This window comes from Macaca thibetana, chromosome 20 (genome assembly GCF_024542745.1).
Source record: "Macaca thibetana thibetana isolate TM-01 chromosome 20, ASM2454274v1, whole genome shotgun sequence".
Lineage (NCBI taxonomy): Eukaryota > Metazoa > Chordata > Mammalia > Primates > Cercopithecidae > Macaca > Macaca thibetana.
In genome coordinates, this window is record NC_065597.1 from 16922288 (window position 1) to 16944048 (window position 21761).

Here is a 21761-nt window from a genome sequence, read left to right on the forward strand (position 1 = left end):
AAGGGATCGATATCTCAACCCAACTATAACCAAATCATGACACGGTGCCATGGAGCCCCAGTGAGGAAGCTCTAGGTTAGGAAACTCAGGACTTCCCACATGAAGGAAACCAATCAAGATGGAGTGGCAAATTGAGTAAAAGTAAAGCTTACAACAAAGATGGTGCTACTAAAATCCCAAACATGTTGCCTGTCCCCAACCTTCATTACTTACTGCCTCCTGGCCTTGCATTCGGACTCGGAACAGCTTCACAGGACGGGACCCCAGGTACCGAGTGCGAGTGTCAGACAAATCCCCAGTGACAGGGTCCAGGACAGTCCTCAGCAGCACACCGTTCTAATCAAAAGAAGGGGAGCAGGTGAAGCCTGATGGAAGCTTATCAGGTATGACAGGAAAATCTCTCCCTTGGCTACTTCATATAAGAAATTAGAGCAGATGGAAAGAAATGACTTGGTTGTTTAAAAAAGATCCTAACAATCAGATAGCCATTCATTCATTCTCTCACTAAATCACTTAATCATTCAAAATTATGGAGCATCTACTAAGTAAAAACACACTTATTTTTCACTATATCTTCTTAATATTTCTTTTTACCATGTATGTTAAGTCCTTCTTCACTATTGTATATTTCAAATAAATAATTAAATAACCACAAAGACCATGGTTCCTAAACAGCACTTCTTCTTTTTTTATTTATTTATTTTTTTTTTTTTTTTGAGACGGAGTCTCGCTCTGTCACCCAGGCTGGAGCGCAGTGGCCGGATCTCAGCTCACTGCAAGCTCCGCCTCCCGAGTTGACGCCATTCTCCTGCCTCAGCCTCCCGAGTAGCTGGGACTACAGGCGCCCGCCTCCTCGCCCGGCTAGTTTTTTGTATTTTTTAGTAGAGACGGGGTTTCACCGTGTAGGCCAGGATGGTCTCAATCTCCTGAGCTCGTGATCCGCCCGTCTAGGCCTCCCAAATGCTGGGATTACAGGCTTGAGCCACCGCGCCCGGCCAACAGCACTTCTTCTTAAAGGAACAAGGTTCCTAAATGGAATGACTAGTTTGGGGCTGGGGCAAGAATGTTATGTGGGGACACTTTCTTGTGCAACAAGGCAAGGAAACCCCTACAAATTGTGGGGTCATGTTAAAAGGACAAAGGAACTAACTTCAAATAGAAATTCCTACTCTTCTAGAATGAGGCAATTTACCAACCCCCACCCCCCTCAAAAAAAAGCCAGGTGAGGTGGCTCACATCTGTAATCACAGCACTGTGGAAGGCCAAGGAAGGATGACTGCTTGAGGCCAAGAGCTCAAGAACAATCTGGCCAACATAGTGAGACTCTGTCTCTGTTTAAAAAAAAAAAGAGGAGTTTTAAGCACAAATACATAAAAATCCACAAGTTTATGATGTTACTCTATTTTTTATTTTTAATTTTTATTTCTTGAGACAGGGTCTCACTGTCACCCAGGCTGGAGTACAGTGGCACAATCTTGGCTCACTGCAGCCTCCACCTCCCAGGCTCAAGCAATCCTCCCACCTCAACTTCCCAAGGAGCTAAGCTCAAGCGATCCATCCACCTCAGCCTCTCAAAGTGCTGGGATTACAGCACCTGACCAGTGTTACTATAAAAAACAGCAACAAACCCACTTTACGGGTCCCCACTGAAGGGAGTGCTGTGGCTCTCACTCCTTACCCTGAAAACAGGTGAACAATGGGAAAAAAAGTACTTTTCCTTCTCCTGTATGAACTGAGAGTAAGCAAAGAAATGATGCAAATTTTGTCTTTAGAACTCCAACTAATTAAATCCCAAAAGAAATAAATCATTTTCCAACTACTAAAGAAAGAATGAACCTAGGCAATGTGTGTAATAGCTGTAAGTAAAAGGTTGATGGGAACTTTAACACAGATACAGATAAACATCCCAACATCACTGTGAGTAGGACAACCAGACATTACACACCTCCTGACATGATGCAATAGGAGTAAACAGCACCACCTATATTCCTGTCCCCCTCCCCTAATAATGAAATCTGAATCTAACCAACTTTCTTCTTCTGCAATATCCGATACTATAGCTACCCCAAGCCACATGTGGCTAGTCAGAACTGAGACAGGACCCGGTGTGGTTTCTCACACCTGTAATCCCAGCCCTTTGGGAGGCCAAGGTGGGTGGATCGCTTGAGCTCAGGAGGTCAAGATCAGCCTGAGCAACATGGCAAAACCCCATCTCTACTAGACACAAGAAAAATTAGCCAGGAGTAGTGGTGCACACCATAATCCCGGCTACTCAAGAGACTCAGGCATGAGAATCGCTTGAACCCAGGAGGCAGAGGCTGCAGTGAGCTGAGATCACACCACTGCACTCCAGCCTGGGCAATGGAGTAAGACTCTGTCTCAAGGAAGAAATTATTTTTTTAATAAAAATAAATTTTAAAGAGAACTAAGACGTTAAGTATAAAGTGCCAAATACCAGATTTCAGACTTAGTTTAAAAAAAAGAGAGAGAAAAAAAGGTAAAATAGCTCAGCAATTTTTATATTAACTACATGTTGGAATGATTTTAGATACACAGAGTTAATAAAACATCAAAACTGGCCAGGCACAGTGGTTGATGCCTGCATTCCCACTAGCACTTTTGGAGGCCAATGTAGGAGGATTGCTTGGGGCCAGGAGTTCAAGAGAAGGCCAGCCTAAGCAACACAGCGAGACCCTGTCTCTGCTTTTTTTTAAAAAGGAAAAAAAAAAACATTAAAATTACTTTTTTCCTGGCCAGGCGCGGTGGCTCAAGCCTGTAATCCCAGCACTTTGGGAGGCCGAGACGGGCGGATCACGAGGTCAGGAGATCGAGACCATCCTGGCTAACCCCGTGAAACCCCGTCTCTACTAAAAAATACAAAGAACTAGCCGGGCGAGGTGGCGGGCGCCTGTAGTCCCAGCTACTCGGGAGGCTGAGGCAGGAGAATGGCGTAAACCCGGGAGGCGGAGCTTGCAGTGAGCTGAGATCTGGCCACTGCACTCCAGCCTGGGTGACAGAGCGAGACTCCGTCTCAAAAAAAAAAAAAAAATTACTTTTTGCCTGTTCGTGGCTACTAGAAAATTTAAATTACACCTGTAGCTCACCTTACATTTCTAAGGGACGGCATGGTCTAATACTCTACCCATCAGCTTGATACAGAGGATACGGGAACATTGAACACACAAGGAATGACTTTAAAGTCCAGAAGGTGGGAAATGCTACAAGACAAATGATCTTATCTTGTAATGCTTCAAAATGGGGTAGGACAGTTTAAGAGACATAAAAAGACAGATGAAGCAAATGGAAAAAGCATAGACTGCTATGCTGAGATCCTGAGGACAACCAACTATAAAGACACATTGGGGGAAAGAAGAACAGGGAAAACTGGAACATGGTAATAAGGAACTATTGTTATATTTTGCTGAGCATAATACTAATATCTTACAAAAACAGACATCTGTTGGAGCTACATTATCAAGTATTTATAGATGAAATGATAGATCTTGGATTTGCTTTAAAATAGTCCAGGGAAAAGACAAAACAACAACAGCAGAATGTTGTTGATAGCTGTTAAAACTAAAAAAGATAGGCCGGGCGCGGTGGCTCAAGCCTGTAATCCCAGCACTTTGGGAGGCCGAGGCGGGCGGATCACAAGGTCAGGAGATCGAGACCACAGTGAAACCCCGTCTCTACTAAAAATACAAAAAATTAGCCGGGCGCGGTGGCGGGCGCCTGTAGTCCCAGCTACTCAGGAGGCTGAGGCAGGAGAATGGCGGGAACCCGGGAGGCGGAGCTTGCAGTGAGCCGAGATCGCGCCACTGCACTCCAGCCTGGGCAACAGCGTGAGACTCCGTCTCAAAAAAAAAAAAAAAAAAAAAAAAAAAAAAAACTAAAAAAGATAGAAAACTCATGTGGCAGCCCATAAAAATCCAACAAAATAAAACTAAAAAAGAAAAATAATAACAACCCTCCCCCCCAAAAATGGGGTACATGGAAGTTCATTGTATTAGTCTCTCTAACTTCTGGCTATGTTTGAGATTTCTACATTAGGATGTAAAATTAAAAAGCAAAAAGTACCTGGGTTCGATTACTTAGATGTCTGAGTCAATAATCATTAAGGAAAATGAAAAGCATATGATCAAAAATCCTGACACTCTTAGGGTCAAAGCACAAAGAGTGCTTTTTTTCCCGCACAAAGAGCTCAGCAACTTTGACAACAGAGAACATTTAGGGGTCCTTTATTGCTAAATGAAGACAATGATGAACTGAGAGGTATTTGTTTCTGTTTCTGAAACTAATGAATAGTGGGAACTAGTTGATCCTTGAGGAACCCAGCCAGTTCTGACTTAGAGTAGCTATCAAAAAGCACTTGATCAAAATACTTCTTTCCCAGCCTGATTTGTTCAAATCAAAGAGCTGAGAAAAGTGGAACCCAGAGTGACACTGTTTACTTTTCATAGGTGAGGATCTGAAACCACGGGCAGAGGAAACGCCTGTTACCAAACAAAGGAGTGTGTGAAACCTACAGAAGGCCTGATGTCCACAATGTAGGCCTCTGGATCTCTTACCTGTAGCCCAATATTCAGGTATAGGAAGCCAATCGAGCCCCTCTCACCCAGCTCATCCTGCTTCTCCGTCCCACCCATTTCCACGATACACAAGGACTCAGGCTGGGCTGGGAGAGCCTGCATGCTTAGAGGTTGCAAACAGTCCTGAGAGGGAGAGAAAAATCATAAAAACACAGAAAATGACAATTTTAGGACAAAAACATACCCAGAGAAATCTAATTCTAGGATTGAAAAAGTACTTCCTTATGCACAGAAAAAGCCCCGGGAGTGAGTTCTAAGAGAGTATTGGGTTATTAGTTATACCCAATCTCAGAATAAGCTTCAGGAAGATCATGCTTTCCTCCTTGTGTCAAAGAAGATAATAGTAAAGGTAACTAAGCAAAGCACACCTCCCGAAAAGTCATCTAGGGTCCTGCAGCAAGTCAAATTTATGCAGTCTCGGTTTTTAACTAAAAAAAGGGAGTTGAGGTTTAAGCCAAAGAAACATTTCTGTAGTCTCAGATCATATCCTTAAACCACAGCAGGAAACTCCTGGAACACACTGCCATGACAAGAGAAGTAGCAGGTATGGATTCTGGGGTCTAACCCAGTTGATCTCAGAGATGGACATCAGGAGTGGGCCAGATGCTCAGGTTCCAACCAGATGATCCTTGAAGCTCAGAGTGTCACTCACTGAGGGGTCCAGGGAGATGATTCTGACAGTGTTGTCCACAAGCCCCACAGCCAGGAAGCGAGACCGCTGCTCTCCAGGGGGTACATTGGCCAGACTCATGCACACCACATCTGCTGACATCTCCTTCCGTTCTGTGTACTCATTCAGCTGTCCTGACTATAAGAGGAAAGACAGAGCGAGGTCAAAACTACAAAGGGGTGGGTCTATATGCTCCAATTCACCCCAAAACCCTGGATCCAGAGAATGAAGGATGGCTGTTGTATTTTCTTCTGCATACTCTCACTCCTCTTACTATAATCAATGACAAGAATTTCTCTACCTGAGTTCTCAAGACTGAATTTAATAGGCTCACAGCAAGCAAAATGAGTATCTTCCATCAATAAGAGAATGAACAAGGTCAATGTGCCACAAATTTTCTTAGCCAACTTTGCTCTCAGGAAATGGAGATATATAAAACTGTTTATGTGTTTACAAGAATACTTTGGGTGAAGGGAATTCAAATATGGTTGAAGACAAAGACATCTCAACCAAAGGTACAGTCAGGCTACAAATCTGGCCACACTAGAGCCCTCCTGAGAGCAAGGTAATTATGTGTACTGAACATTCTTCCATATAGAAGTTTTCTGAAATGGAATCAGACTGCAGAAATCAATTCTATGCCAAATATTTGTTGGAAAAGTAGGGAGTGAAATGCAGGAGGAGCAAGTGTTTCGTTGCTAACAGGGGAATTCATAACTCTACCCAGAATTAGACATCAACTTACCCTTTTTCCCCATCTCTGTAAAGGGCCAAATTGGTTTGTGAACACTGTCACTCCAACTCGCTTTTTTTTCTCTTTTTTTTGAGATGGAGTCTCGCTCTGTTGCCAGGCTGGAGTGCAGTGGCATGATCTCAGCTCACTGCAACCTCCGCCTCCCAGGTTCAAGCAATTCTCCTGCCTTAGCCTCCTAAGTAGCTAGGACTACAGGTGTGTGTCACCAGGCCCATTAATTTTTGTATTGTTAGTAGAGACAGGGTTTCACCATACTGTCATCTAAATGACTAGATTACAATGCCCATCCTTCCCTCTGGACCCTGCACTAAGTCCCACAGTGAATGATAAAATAACATACGGGATCCATCTCGAAATAGACCAACTCTCCTCCCGTCAGGGCAATCACCACTTGTCGCTGGTTCACTGCACACTTCACAATTGTTTTCTTTCCAGGGGTCTTCCACTCATTGACTCTCTTGTCTGCTCGTATGTGCCGAATGCCATCTGGATAGACCTAGAGTCAGTAACAGAAAGAAACCTGACTCTAACAATTTGATTCATCACTCAGAATGACCCTCACATCTATCAGATCTGTCACTACAATCAGATGTAGGGCCACTGCATTTGAGTAACCAGTTGAATCAATGACAAAAGAGTTAGCAGGCCCCAGGCAAGGTCAACTTTTAAATAGTTAATGTTTTGCGGTGTCCACTTCAAAGAAGTTCAAAGCTTATTAACAAAACACTTACAAAGATCTTTACTAGAGATGAAAGCTGCAGTGATGTGGCTTTGTAACAGAAAAATGGCAAATACAGAGGGGGATGTTATGTGCCAAAATCATAAGCTCCGTCCCTAAGGCTTACTGGAAGGTGAGAGTGAAGAGACATGAACACAGCAGCCACATCACAATGAAGGCCAAGAAAGAACAAAGCAGGCCAAGTAGGTAAGCTCTGAGAACCCTCACCTGCACCAAGGCATCATCTCCTAATAAGGAGCAGGACAAGGTCGGGGTGGTCCCCAGGAACCCAGAGTCAGTCACTTCTTCTACAGTCTCTCCAATGGACAACACCAGGGTGGCATTCACGAAAGACACAATGATGTAGGCATCAAACTCATCTGAAAAAGAAAAGAAGGGAGCTGGTTAGATAAGAACTCATCAGAATTACAAAGCCAAATGAAACACTAAGAGTTCTCTTCAGAAACCTTCCAAGGCACTTCTTCTATGCGTAGTTATTACACACATACACATGCACACAGAGCAAGATGATCCAGAAGAAAACTAGGGGTCATAAGAGCCTACAGATATACCCTGCTTCCTCAATGTTTTCTTGAGACATCTGCTAAAGAAGTGAGAGGGACAAAGCAAGGGAATCGGAGGCATGAGGACATTTTAAATACTACAATGTTGATACATGAACATACTGAGCTAGAGCTTCATTTATTTGTGCCAGTTGTCAATCATACAACCCCTTCCTAAGAAGAGATAGCTAGAGCTTCATTTATTTGTGCCAGTTGTCAATCATACAACCCCTTCCTAAGAAGAGATACTCCTTCTAACTAGGAAAGACCCCTAACTTCTTCCAAAAGAAGCTTATGTAGAAATGAACATAAGCTCTAATTAATAAAACAGAGATTACTTAAGCCTCTGTGACACTAACTCATTCTAGGGTTGGAAGCTGAGAATCCTAGTCCCAGTGAGAATGATGTAAGAAAACTAGATAACCAGGAAATGGGGGGTGGGGATTGTTTATATTGTTATTCCTTGACCTGTCTGGTTTTTCACTATTTAGAAACAGAACAATTGTGTGGTCGTGAGCAATCCTATTAGAATTTGCTTCTTCTAATTAAATGTGGTTGAATAAACACTAACGAGTTTCTCAAGGAAGTCAGACGACTTGAGGTATACCAGAAACCCTCAGTTTCTTCTGCAGATCCCATAAAGGCCATCTATTTTCCATGTATCTCACCCTACAACATACAACAGCTTCTGCCAGTGTCCCCATCCAGTACCATGTTTGGCATAAAGCTTGATAAATGTTGACTAAAGGCATGCTAATTTTTTAAAAGAGTTGAGATTTTCCTCCTTTACATTTGAATTTTTGTATCAACACCCCCTTACCCAGAAATCAGGTAAAAAAGGGACAGAAGAAGACAAGGCACCAAACAATGTAGTGGCTACCTCACTCCTAGCAGTAGGAGCTATAGGACCCTGTCTGCCTAAGCACTTGTCAAGAGCTCAATGCCACAGGGCTGGTCCAGCCCACCACAGGGCTGGTCCACATGAAGGGCATACTTTTGGTTCTGATGACTTCACATGAGATTCAGCTGAACTAAGGTTACTAGATCAGTTCTGCAGAATCAGCATTCTTTACAGAAGCAGGAGTCAAGTGAAGATGTTATCATTCGACCGGGCATGATGGCTCATGCTTGTAATCCCAGCACTTTGGGAGGCCAAGGTGGGCGGATCACCTGAGGTCAGGAGTTTGAAACCAGCCTGACCGACAGGGTGAAACCCGTCTCTACTAAAAAATAAATCAAATAAAATACAAAAATTAGCTGGGTGTGGTGGTGGGCATCTGTAATTCCAACTACTCGGGAGGCTGAGCAGCAGAATTGCCTGAACCCGGGAGGCAGAGGCCGCAGTGAGCTGAGATCGCCCCACTGCAATCCAGCCTGGGCGACAGAATGAGACTGTCTCAAAACAAACAAAAAAGAATATGTATCATTGGCATGGCCAACAGTAGTGTTCTGCCCTATTAGCAGGACAGAAAATCAATTTAACGTGTTGCACAATAGGCACTTCTTAACAGAAATAAATGTAATTTATGAAGTTGCTTCACATATAGTAGGATAACTACTGTTTCGTGAAATTTTTGTTTCAGTTAATATTACATATATATGTACGTACTGTGGTGGCTGAAAAACAAGGATTAAAGATCTTTCCCAATGGGCCTGCTCTAATGGTTAGACCAGGAATCCACAGAGTAAAGGTTCAATTTCCAAATCATAAGGAATAATATTGGACAAAAAGATACTTGGTTTTTGGTTATTTTGCTAGAACTGTCAACATACATCAAATGCTTTGGGAACGTCTCATAAGGTGGCTTTGTAAGACTAAGCACCACTCACTATCATAAAACAAGTAAGGACATGGTTATCTCTGAAATGGATGGCTCAGTAGCTTACAACAAAACCAAAATCCATCCCCATGTAACACCAAGTTTGGAACCTTTAGTCCAGTTCTCAGTTTTTATACTAGAAATTTTTGTTGTGTAAAAATAACAGAAGTTGTTTAACATTATATGAATACAGTATCATTTACCATGTTCTCATTACTGAAACCTAATAACCTTAAAAGCTGTGTCAAAGAAAATTAAAGCCAAGCAACAAAAGGCTGTAACTGGTCAGGATTCCTGGTCTCGGATCTTCACCAAAAGGAAAAAGGGACCTTCCAAAAGACAGACCATACAACTTTTGACTTTCATGGGAGAGAAGGGAGGAGGGGTGCCTTTCCTTTGACCAAGACTTCAGACTACTCAAACATAAAAGAGAATAAATGCTCAGTGAACTTAAATAGGGTCATACTTTTGCTAGACAATTCAACAAGTAGGAGAGTCAACGACGTCTCAAAGCTACTTTACATCACAGATTTCCTCAAAATAAACACTGCCCTGTGACTATCAAGCACACTGTAACTTCTACCCTCCTTCCTTCTATAGTGAAGAAGACTTGCAGTAGATTAACTCTTATGTACTTGAGTGACTGCAGATTAAAGTTGGAGTTCAAGCTGGGCACGGTGGTTCAAGCACTTTGGGAGGTTGAGGAGGGAGGATCATTTGAGTTCAGGAGTTCAAGACCAGCCTGGGTAACATAACAAGACCCCAACTTTATAAAAACTTATTATTATTTTTTTTTTTTGGAGAGAGTTTCACTCTGGTTGCCCAGGTTGGAATACAATGGCGCGATCTTGGCTCATCACAACCTCCGCCTCCCAGGTTCAAGCAATTCTCCTGCCTCAGCCTCTCTAGCAGCTGGGATTACAAGCATGTGCCACCACGCCCAGCTAATTTTGTATTTTCAGTAGAGACAGGGTTTCTCCATATTGGTCAGGCTGGTCTCAAATTCCCAACCTCAGGTGATCCGCCCACCTCAGCCTCCCAAAGTGCTGGGATTACAGGCGTGAGCCACCACACCCAGTCCACAAAAAATTAATTTTAAAAAAACATTGGAGTTCAGAACAAAGCCAAGCTTTAGTCAAGGTAAATGACTAGGAACTGTACCATCCACACTACCCTTTTCTAACGAATGTAAGTCTCATGTGAAAAAACAATAGTTCATACCTCAATGAAGAATCTATCAGGGTATGAGAATGTATCTTTAGGTCTCAATTCAACAGGGCTCTCATCTGTCTGAACACTGCTGAGGACCCCAGAGGAGGGAATGCTTTTCTCTTCTACTTGCCTTAGGATTTGAGGCTCAATCAGCAGCTCACTCCAAAAGGTAAAGTGAGTGACCACCCAGATACCTGAAGCTCCAGTAACTCACTCTCACTTCATAGACAAGGGAATCTGATACTTATCTTGCTTCAGCAAGTCCTGAATATACTCAAAAGCTTTCTCCAAGTCCTGATCTTTCGGTCAGTACACCTGGAATGTACAACTCCAAGAGAGTATGAAGCTAAAGTTCTCTAGCTAGAGACTCTTTTAGCTTAGTAAAAGGCAAATTAACCATACATGACAAATTCTGTGGGAGAAAGTAGAGAGGCAGACTCCTGCCTCAGACCATCTGATGCACAGGCAGACGGTGTGCAGCACTATTATGCCCAGTGACATCCAACTGCAGTTACCCTCTGAAAGACACCATCAGGGCAGCCTCAATATTATGTGCAGGTCCCTCTCCTTGGATAAACTATAAGACCCCACAATCGACCCTAGCAGTAGGTACACACCTGTGGTGATCAGCACCTTCACCAGCCACCTGTGGAAGAGAAAAAAAGGCTTGGTATTGGTAGTGTGCATCACCAAGTACCAGCCAAGGTTAGTATTTGCCTGGAAGACTTCAGCATGTGCGGGAAGAAGGAATGTTCACTCAATAGTAAGTGGGGGTATCTGGAAAGTGAGTGAACCAAGAGAACCCGACCTGTATTTACAGGTGACTCCCAAATTACAGTACCTAAAGAGTAAAATTTAGTAGGATATAGTCCTTTCCAAGACTTCTGACATTTAATAAAGGAGAAAAATGTTCAACTACATAATGCAACAAACTGCCTATCACTGACTTAGCAAATGCTGTCCCTCTAAAGAGCCTGTCCTGACCTTCAAACACATGCCCTGTCCTTTAACCCCTCCCAGCAATGTACCTGTGCCTTTCACCACATTCACAACACACAACAGTTCTGTATACTTGTCTTGTTTTTTAGATGGCAAGTGCTCTGAGGCAAAGAGTCTTTGTTACTGAGTACATGGTGGGCACTCAAACAACTAAATTTATCCTGAAAGAAACCACCAAGATCCACAGAATCTCACTGCAGTTAATCAAAATGGGCATTCGACTGAGATTCAGGAGCCAGGATTTTCTATCCCCATTACTCAGACTGTATCTTGAGACACTCAACCCCTGTAACTTCCTGTCTTCTTCATAGAAGTGAGAGTTAACTTTTCTATAAACCTAACTCTATTTTCTTTTTCTTTTTTTTTTTTGAGATGGAGTCTCACTCTCTCACCCAGGCTGGAGTGCAGTGGTGCGATCTCGGCTCACTGCAACCTCCGCCTCCCAGGTTCAAGCGATTCTCCTGCCTCAGCCCCTTAAGTAGCTGGGATTACAGGCGTGCACCACCACACCCAGCTAACTTTTGTATTTTTAGTAGAGATGGGGTTTCACCACGTTGGCCAGACTGGTCTCAAACTCTGACCTCAGGCGATCCGCCCACCTCGGCCTCCCAATGTGTTGGGATTACAGGCATGAGCCACCGCACCCCGCCCTAAATCTGTTTTAAAGTAAGTTTATTTAAAAAGTTAAAAGGAAAAAAGAAGGAGCACAATAGGTTATCTTAAAACACATTTCTAATTCAAACAGTCTAGACAATGCTTTTCACAGCCATAATGTCAACAAGCCACCAAACCAAAGTAAAACACCAACACGGACCAACTTCTATGTAGATATTACACACAAAACCAGGTGCCTAATAATTATCTTTTCAGCTTATAAGCCTATCCATTTCCTATTCACATTTTTCCCTTTCTACTCAACTTGGATATGATTCAAATGCCTATAATGAAAGTTAAATCCACAAAAGTGAGTATTCTACTAATAGTAAGTTGTTTTCCTCCTCCATGTTTCCCAACTCCTTAAAAAATCTGTTTCATACAGGCAGAATATCTATCAGGCAGAATTACAGCTGTTTTATTGAAAAAGCTGTCTGCTGGCAAGGATGATCTTACTCACCCATCCCATATTCCTGAGAGAACAAGAGAAAAACATACCTCCAATGTGAATCAAGGGAAAAATGAGACTGAGCTTTCTTTCTATGAGGCTGCAATTCAAGTCTTGTCACAAGACTTCCCTGTTATTGCACTAACTACTAGGCATTCTCCTATTACTTTCAAAGTTTTAGGATCAGATGACCATTTACATCCAGGAGCTCAAACTCCCTTCTCCTTTCCCATCCCCGCTTTTCCACTCACACTAAAATTCTAATTCCACTCAATTCTACTCTGCTTTCCTTAAGCACTAGCAAGACTGACTAACAAGGTTTCCCAAATCTCTTAATTCCTAGAACACCACCTTGAATTTCACTGTGGTTTCAAAACAATTTAAAAGAATATAGTTGAAGAAGAATGAAAAAGCACAACTTTCCCTCACATCATACCTCTTACAGATGAAACCAGTACCTTTATGAATATAAAGTCAACATCACATTTGACAGCTCTATGATACTGAAACCTATATGTACTAAAATATAACAGCCAACCTATGTCCCCTCTTTCCCACCTGCACAAAAAGAAATGGTAGGTGAAGGCATCCTGAAAGAGCCTCAAAAATGGTGTTGGGCCAGAAAGTTTCTGGTATATGGTGCTAAATGAAATGATACAGAAGTATTAGGAACACAGCCTTTTAAGCCTTCTATGTCAATGGCACCCAGACCCTCATTTTGACTACTGGGAAAGAGCTGCTTACCTTCAATGTGTCGACGCACTGTCCAGACAGCATTGGGGTTACCGGGTAGCTCAGAAACAGCCATTTCTGACACCTGACAGGAGAGGAGGGAAGCCACAGATCCAGTGAGCATGCAACTCAGCTACCTGCTTACAATCACATCAAAAAATAAGGTCTCAAAGGCAGGGTTCACAATGTATGCTGGATTTAAAAGATGAAACCACCTAGTGAAAGAAGAATCTAAGAACGAAACAGGCTGGAGACGGTGGCAATCCCCATGACAGTCTTAAGCAAAAGTCACAGGATGTCTGAGAGGGTACAATTGCTGCAGCCAAAACCATACCCCTTTCCTTCAAGTACAACATGCCTTGATCATCCTCAGAACAGCAGTAACCACTGGGAATGAATCAGGCCATCTAAATTAGCATCCCGTTTCTTTCCCTAGCTCCTGTAAGGCCAAACCCCATGTGGATCAATTCAAATGCCAGCTCCTGTAGCAAAATTATTCCTTTATCTCCTTGACTGGCAGTCAGTCACCTCTCTCTTCCATGAGCACTCATAGAAATCAGTCCACCGGCTGGGCCCAATGGCTCACACCTGCAATCCCAGCACTTTGGGAGGCCAAGGTGGGTGGCTCGCCTGAGATCAGGAGTTCTAGACCAGCTGGCCAACACGGTGAAACCTGTCTCTGCAAAAATATAAAAATTAGCCAGGCATGATGGCAGGTGCCTGTAATCTCAGCTATTTGGGAGGTTGAGGCGGGAGAATCGCTTGAACCTGGGAGGCGGAGTTGCCGTGAGCTGAGATTGCACCATTGCACTCCAGCCTGGGTGACTGAGCAAGACTCCATCTCCAAAAAAAAAGAAAGAACACAGTCACCACCTCTTAGGGCACTAACTGTTTTGTCTTTCTATGCGCCTTAAAGTCAGAGTGAATGATTCTCTACATGTCCTATAGGTTCTCAAACATAAGAGTAAACAAAACGTCTAAGCCAAATTCAAAATGATCTAGAAGGGAAAACTGGGTGTGGGTTATACAGGAACTCACTTTACTATCTTTGCAATTTTTTTATAAATGTAAAATCATTATAAAATTAAAATTACTAAGTTTTTAAATGATCTAGAGACAATAAACTAGCCACTTATATACAGCATGTAACCTACATCTTATAGGAAGAACTCATGTATATTCACAGAAGGACTAGCACTTTTCCTAGTTTACTGGTATAATTTAATTAGAAGGAAGATCTAAGAACTTCATCAATAAAATTCAACTGTCAATTATGCTACACTCTATACCAAACGTAAAACTGTCAGTCACCCTGGCTCAATTGAGACCACAATCTAGTTAGATAACAAGGTGTAACAAATAGACATACAGGAATAAAGCAACGTTCAACAATTAAAAACAATTTTTTTTTTTTTTGAGATGGAGTTTCGCTCTGTCGCCCAGGCTGGAGTGCAGTGGCACAATCTCTGCTCACCGCAAGCTCTGCCTCCCAGGTTCATGCCATTCTCCTGCCTCAGCCTCTTGAGTAGCTGGGACTACAGGCGCCTGCCACCACAACCAGCTAATTTTTTTGTATTTTTAGTAGAGACGGGGTTTCACTGTGTTAGCCAAGATGGTCTCGATCTCCTGACCTCATGATCCGCCCGCCTCGGAAAATATTTTTATACATAACAAAGGTGTGTCTATAGATTTGAAGTGGGGAGAGAAATACCAGGAAACTAAAAAATGATGATTCTTGAGCCCTTTATCTCTTACACTGTACAAAAATTTTCTGTTAACGCACATATGCACTTTTTTTTGGAGACAGTCTCGCTCTGTCGCCCAGGCTGGAGTGCAGTGGCATGATCTCGGCTCACTGCAACCTCCACCTCCCAGTTCAAGCGATTCTCCTGCCTCAGTCTCCTGAGCAGCTGGGATTACAGGAACCCACCACCACTCCCAGTTCATTTTTGTAGTTTTAGTAGAGAAGGGGTTTCACCACGTTGGCCAGGCTGGTCTCAAACTCCTGACCTCCGGTGATCTGCCCGCTTCAGCCTCCTAAAGTGCTGGAATTACAAGCGTGAGCCACCGTGCCCAGCTGCACGTATGCATTTTTTTGTGTAAAGCGCTAGCTTTCATCATATGCTCACTAGGATCCAATGAGAAATAAGTAACTAACGAATCAAGAGCAATGGCTCTTGGCCAGGTGCGGTGGCTCACGCCTGTAATCGTAACACTTTGGGAGGGTGAAGTGGGAAGATCACTTGAGGCCCAGGAGTTCAAGACCAGCCCTGGCAACATAGCAAGACCCTGTCTCTACCCAAAATAAATAAATAAATTAGCTAAGCGTGATGGCGCACACCTGTAGTCCCAGCTACTCGGGAAGCTAAGGTGGGAGAACTGCTTGCTTGAGACTGGGCGTTGCAGGTTACACTGAAGCAAGGTCTCACCACTGCACTCAAGAAAAAAAAACACACACACACACACACACACACAACAGACCTGTGGCTCTAAATTGGGTCTGAGTCATTGAAATTTTGGTGAACTGATGATATATTTTGGCAGAGACAAAACATTTTCAAATTCCCTGAAACAGCAATGTTAACAGCTAACATTTATTGAACACTTCATGCCGTATCTTAAGAGCTTTGTATGTATAATCTCATTTAATTCACACAATTCTTTATGGCAGGTACCAGTATTAAGTCCATTTTACAGAAGAAACAGAAACTTAGTAATAAGTATTAAGTGGTAACGCCAGAATTCAAAACCCAGATTATCTTGGGCGTCTTCCAATAAAAATTTACAGAAACAGGTAGCAGGCCTCTTGAGAGCTCAGTTTGCCACTCCCAAGCTCTCAAAACAAACTGTTATAGGAAGCTTTTTATTTTATTCCTAACAAGTTCAAGTGCAGGGCCCTCACTAGAAGGCATTAACATTAGGACTATGATACACAGAGAATATGGGATCCAAGAAGGTAACTTTTAGTGTCCACCTTACCTAAAAAGCCCAGCAATAAAAGATTCACTAAATAAATTATGATCTACCCACTTTGGGGAAATATTGCAGAAACACTAAAAATTATGACACTTGGCCAGGTGTGGTGGCTCAAGGCTGTGATCCTAGCACTTTGGGAAGCCAAAGCAAGCAGATTGCCTGACTCCAGGAGTTCAAGACCAACCAGAGACTGGTCTCTACAAAAAATACAAAAATTAGCTGGATGTTGCGGCACATGCCTGAAGTCCCCAGTTATTCAGGAGGCTGAGGTGGGAGGATCGCCTGATCCCAGGAAGGTCAAGGCTGCAGTGAGCCATCATGGCACCACTGAATTCCAGCGTGGGACACAGAGTGGGACCCCCATCGCAAAAATAAATGAATAAATAAAAAGTATGCTATTTAACAGTATATAGTAATAAGGAATAAATTTAATAAGATACAAAAACATATATAGCATTGACACAGTTGATTTAACTAAGACTAGATGTATAGAGACAGTGAAATGTTCCAAATAGATTTCCTAGCCTCCATGTCATGACTAGTGACCACGTGGGCTATCATGCTAACAAGTTAAGGAATAGAAAATAGCACAGGCTGGGCACAGTGGCTTACACCTGTAATCAACACTTTGGGAGGCTGAGGCAGGACAATCACTTGAGCTCAGGAGGTCAAGGCTGCAGTGAGCCAAGATTGTGTCATTGCACACCAGCCTGGGCAACACAGTGAGACTGTTTCAGGGACAAAAAGAAAGAAAATCTCAAGTATAAACTTTGGGGAAGTCAGGGAGAAAGAACATACTTTTTCACAGACACCTTAACTATGTCTTTGACAACATCAGAGTAAACCCATAAACTACTTTGTCAATGCTTCCCTCCAAACCCTGCAGATTATCTAGAAATTGCAATCTTACCTCAAGTCCATGTCTTAGTACTCTCAGAGATGATCGGGGTCCCCTACCACAAGCCACATACAGCTGTGGAGTATCTTCATTGGCCAGATCAGCTATCTGCACAGAGAAAGTCAGAGGAAGAAACGTCTACAGTGCTGTTTTCAAACACAATTCTGATTCTCTAGTATCCCAGACATCTAGCTGCTTTCCAAAACAATTATCTGTTGATCAACATGTGAAAAGAGGTGAATCATCTGTATTATAGTTTTGACAAACTGGACAGTTCAAATGAAAATTCTTTAATCTCTCTGCAAAGCAATGGAGCCTACCGTAACATAGATGTGCATGTGAGTACTGAGGGTATACAGCCTTTACTCCAATCTCCTAAAAGAAATTAACTCATCCATTTTAAGTGTATCATCTTATTATTTATAAAGCCTCAATAAAGCACATCTGTTTTCCACAACTTTAAAAAACATTTTGCTATTCTGAATCTATGTATATTTTCATGTGCATTTTAAAATATCACTCATTAGCTGGGTATGGTGGCTTGTGTCTATAGTCCCAGCTACTGAGGAGGCTGAGTTGGGAAAATCGCTTCAGCCCAGGAGGCTAAGGCTGCAGTGAGTCATAACTGTGCCACTGCACTCTAGCCTGGGTGACAGAGTGAGACTCTTATCTCAAAAAAAATTTAAAAAATAAAACAAAACAAAACAGTAAAACATTCAGATCGGATCCAGATGCTTCAGGCTAGCAAAAAGATCCATGGCAGAAATAAATGTGAAGAAGCCCTGCTATAGACACTTTAATTTCCCATTAATTTTATTTTTATTTTTTATTTAAGACAGAGTCTCACTCTGTCACCGAGGCTGGCGTGCAGTGGCACTGTGTCAACTCACCGCAACCTCCATCTCCTGGGTTCAAGCGATTCTCCTGCCTCAGCCTCCTAAGAAGCTGGGATTACAAGCACCCACCACCACGCCTGGCTAGTTTTTATATTTTTAGTAGAGATGGGGTTTCACCATGTTGGCCAGGCTGGTCTCAAACTCCTGACCTCAGGTCATCTACCCGCCTCGGCCTCCCAAAGTGCTGGGATTACAGGTGTGAACCACCGCGCCCAGCCTTTTTTTTTTTTTTTTTTTTTTTTTTTTGGAGATTGAGGCTCTGTTGCCCAGGCTGGAGTGCAGTGGCGCAATCTCAGCTCACTGCAAACTCCGCCTCTTGGGTTCACGCCATTCTCCTGCCTCAGCCTCCCAAGTAGCTGGGACTATAGGCGCCTGCCACCACGCCTGGCTAATTGTTTTGTATTTTTAGTAGACAGGGTTTCACCACGTTAGCCAGGATGGTCTCGATCTCCTGACCTTGTGATCCGCCCGCCTCGGCCTCGCAAAGTGCTGGGATTACAGGCATGAGCCACCATGCCCGGTCTTTTTTTTTTTTTTTTTTCTTTGAGACGGAGTTGTTGCCCAGGCTGAGTACAATGGCGCGATCTCGGCTCACCGCAACCTCCACCTCCTGAGTTCAAGTGATTCTCTTGCCTCAGCCTCCCAAGTAGCTGGGATTACAGGCATGTGCCACCACACCTGGCTAATTTTGTTTTTTTTTTTGTTGTTGTTGTTGTTTTTAGTACAGGAAGGGTTTCTCCATGTTGGTCAGGCTGGTCTCAAACTCCCAACCTCAGGTGACCTGCCCACCTCGGCCTCCCAAAGTGCTGGGATTACAAGCATGGGCCACCATGCCTGGCTAATTTTATTCTTGATGAATAAACTATTTACACACATTATTTATTCAAATTGCAATGAAGGTGGAAAAATCACTAATAATCAAATTAGAAATTAGTCACACTTGGCCGGGCGTGGTGGCTCACGCCTATAATCCCAGCACTTTGGGAGGCCAAGGCAGGCAGATCACGAGGTGAGGAGATCACCGTGAAACCCCGCCTCTACTAAAAATACAAAAAATTAGCTGGGCGTGGTGGCAGGCGCTAGCAGTTCCTGCTACTAGGGAGGCTGAGGCAGGAGAATGGCATGAACTTGGGAGGCGGAGCTTGCAGTGAACCGAGATCACGCCACTGCACTCCAGCCTCCTGGGCGACAGATCGAGACTCCGTCTCCAAAAAAAAAAAAAAAAAAAAAAGAAAGAAAGAAAAGAAGTTAGTCACACTTATTTTCTGTTGTCCTCAAGACTAATCATTTCTCAGAAAGGAAGAACAAAGCAATTAATTTCAGATGGGTGTAATTAAACCTGTCTGAATGCTGATTTGTTTCCCCAGTACCCAGTGAACAAGCTCCTCTCCCATCAGAAGTGTGATTAACTACACAGGTGGTCCCTAATGGTCACTCAAACCCTGGCAATTGAGGATGCAACAGCATGATCAAATTCCTGGCTGTCACAACTGAGCACCAGCAATGAGAGACACAATCTTCATTCTGTGCCACTGCAGGTTCCTCCTTGAGGTGGTGATTCAAAACTTTCTGTTACCAACTGATCCCAATGTCTCAGAACTATTTTAAAGAGGAACCGTGGTAAAATGAAGTAAATACAGCTATATGTAGACTTATATGACAAGAGGTCAACCACAGAATACTGTGGAGTATATGACTCCACTTATTTTAAAAAGAAAAAGACAGAACACATAAACATATACATGATTCTAAATGCAGATAAAACACCTGGAAGCAGTTACAAGAAGTTGTTAACATAAGCAATATGGTTCAATGGAGCGGACGGGTGAGAAGATTATAGGGAGGACTTTTACTTTTCACTTTTTACATGGTCTGATTTTTTTCCTCCCCAGCAAGCAGTACAGGAATATGATCTGAATTTTTACATTAAACATGAGTTTCATCATTATGGGAAAAAAAGCCCAAGGACTTATTAATGGTTTTTTATGCTCACGCTTCTACCTCTAACTGCTTTACACACTGGCGAGTTCAAGGAAATACTAATAAAGCTATTTCTTAGACTAGATCTCAGTTTAACTTTAGATTGATTGTGGAAGGGACTGGAAAGACCCACCAACCTGGCAAAACAGAATGGGAGAGAGGCTGTCCAACTCATCAACCAGCACAAGGTTTTTAAGTGGTCTTGGCTGAAAAAAGAATGTGTCTCCTTCTTCCAGAGGCATGGCTGATGAAAACTCAGGTTCTTCATCATCATCTCCAAGATGTGCAATTTGATATAAGTAACTGGGAAGAAGCAGAGAAGAGAAACTTTCGGTAACGAGTTCTCTGCCTGACGATAATGTCTGACATCAATATAAAGCACAAGCTATTTGATTATATTAAGATACTACTGTTATTATTTTTAGGTGTTAACATTAAGTAAGATAGCTAGGATTTGTTTCAAAACAATTCAGGGAGAAGATCTGGGAAGTGCAGTGAGTGTTTTATTTACAGCACAAGCAACAAAGAAAACACAGATAAACTGGACTTCATCAAAATTTAAAACTTTCATGCATCAAAGGAAGAAAGTAAGATGACAACCCACCAAATGAGAGAAAATATTTGCAAATCATATTTCTGACAAGGGTCTAGTACCCAGAACACATAGAGAACTCAAATACAAGAAGACAACTCTTAAAAAATGGGCAACGGGATTTGAATAGACATTTCTCCAACAAAGATACACAAATGGCCAATAAACACAAAAAGATGCTCAACATCAGCCGGGCACGGTGGCTTGCGCCTGTAATTCCAGCACTTTGGGAGGCCGAGGCAGGCGGATCACGAGGTCAGGAGATCGAGACCATCCTGGCGAACATGGTGAAACCCCCTCTCTACTAAAAATACAAAAAAAATCAGCCGGGCAAGGTGGCGAGCGCCTGTAGTCCCAGCTTCTCGGGAGGCTGAGGCAGGAGAATGGCGTGAACCCGGGAGGCGACAGAGCTTGCAGTGAGTGGAGATCGCACCACTGCACTCCAGCCTGGAAGACAGAGCAAGACTCCGTCTCAAAAAAAAAAAAAAATAAAAATAAAAATAAAAATAGATGCTCAACATCACTCATCACCGGGGAAAGGCAAAGCTACCACTTCATACCACCACTGCATACCTAGCAGGATGGCTATAATCACAAATGTGGAAAACAAGTCGGCAAGGATGTGGAGAAACTGGAGCCCTCATATACTGCTGTTGGGAATGTAAAACGGATGTAGCTGCTTTGAGAAAGTTTGGTGGTTTCTCAAAAAGTTAAACACGGAATTACCATGACCCAGTAATTCCACTCCTACATATACACCCAAAAAAATTAAAAATGGGGACTCAAATAGGTATTAGCACAGCAACATCTACCACAGCATTACTCCCAATAGTGAAAGGTGGACACAATCCAAGTGTACATCAGCAGTAGAATGGATAAACAAAATACAGTATGTACAAACAATGAGTAATTCTGCCATAAAAAGGAATGAGTTCTGACACAGGCTACCAAAACATGAATCTCCTTCTTTTTTTTTTGAACATGAATCTTCTAAATATTATGCCAAGTAAAATGAGCTAGATACAAAGGGACAAATATCAGCCAGGCACTGTGGCTCAAGTCTGTAATCCCAGCACACTGGGAGACTGAGGCAGGTGGATTGCTTAAGTCCAGAAGTTTGAGACTCTACAAGAAATACAAATATTAGCCAGGCATGTGCCTTGCTAATTAATAGTCCCAGCTACTTGGGAGGCTGAGATGGAAGGTTAACCTTGAGCCTGGGAGGTCAAGGATGCAGCAAGCCGAGACTGTGCCCCTGCA

General features: G+C 42.8%; 2 protein-coding genes across 2 annotated transcripts in view; one reads left to right on the plus strand and one right to left on the minus strand.

Moving 5' to 3' along the window:
* AARS1 (alanyl-tRNA synthetase 1) overlaps positions 1-21761 on the plus strand; it is a 370792-nt gene that overhangs the window by 39229 nt on the left and 309802 nt on the right. The gene's annotated exons all lie outside the window — the stretch shown is intronic.
* The window catches only part of SF3B3 (splicing factor 3b subunit 3), a 53836-nt gene that overhangs the window by 11405 nt on the left and 20670 nt on the right, over positions 1-21761 (minus strand). The window contains exons 9-16 of the mRNA XM_050772666.1: positions 20047-20212; positions 17046-17141; positions 13172-13244; positions 6960-7111; positions 6354-6509; positions 5242-5397; positions 4569-4712; positions 214-336 (exon numbers count right to left, since the gene is read on the minus strand). Of these exons, the coding sequence (XP_050628623.1) occupies positions 214-336; positions 4569-4712; positions 5242-5397; positions 6354-6509; positions 6960-7111; positions 13172-13244; positions 17046-17141; positions 20047-20212 (1066 nt within the window). The remainder of the gene's footprint in view (positions 1-213; positions 337-4568; positions 4713-5241; positions 5398-6353; positions 6510-6959; positions 7112-13171; positions 13245-17045; positions 17142-20046; positions 20213-21761) is intronic.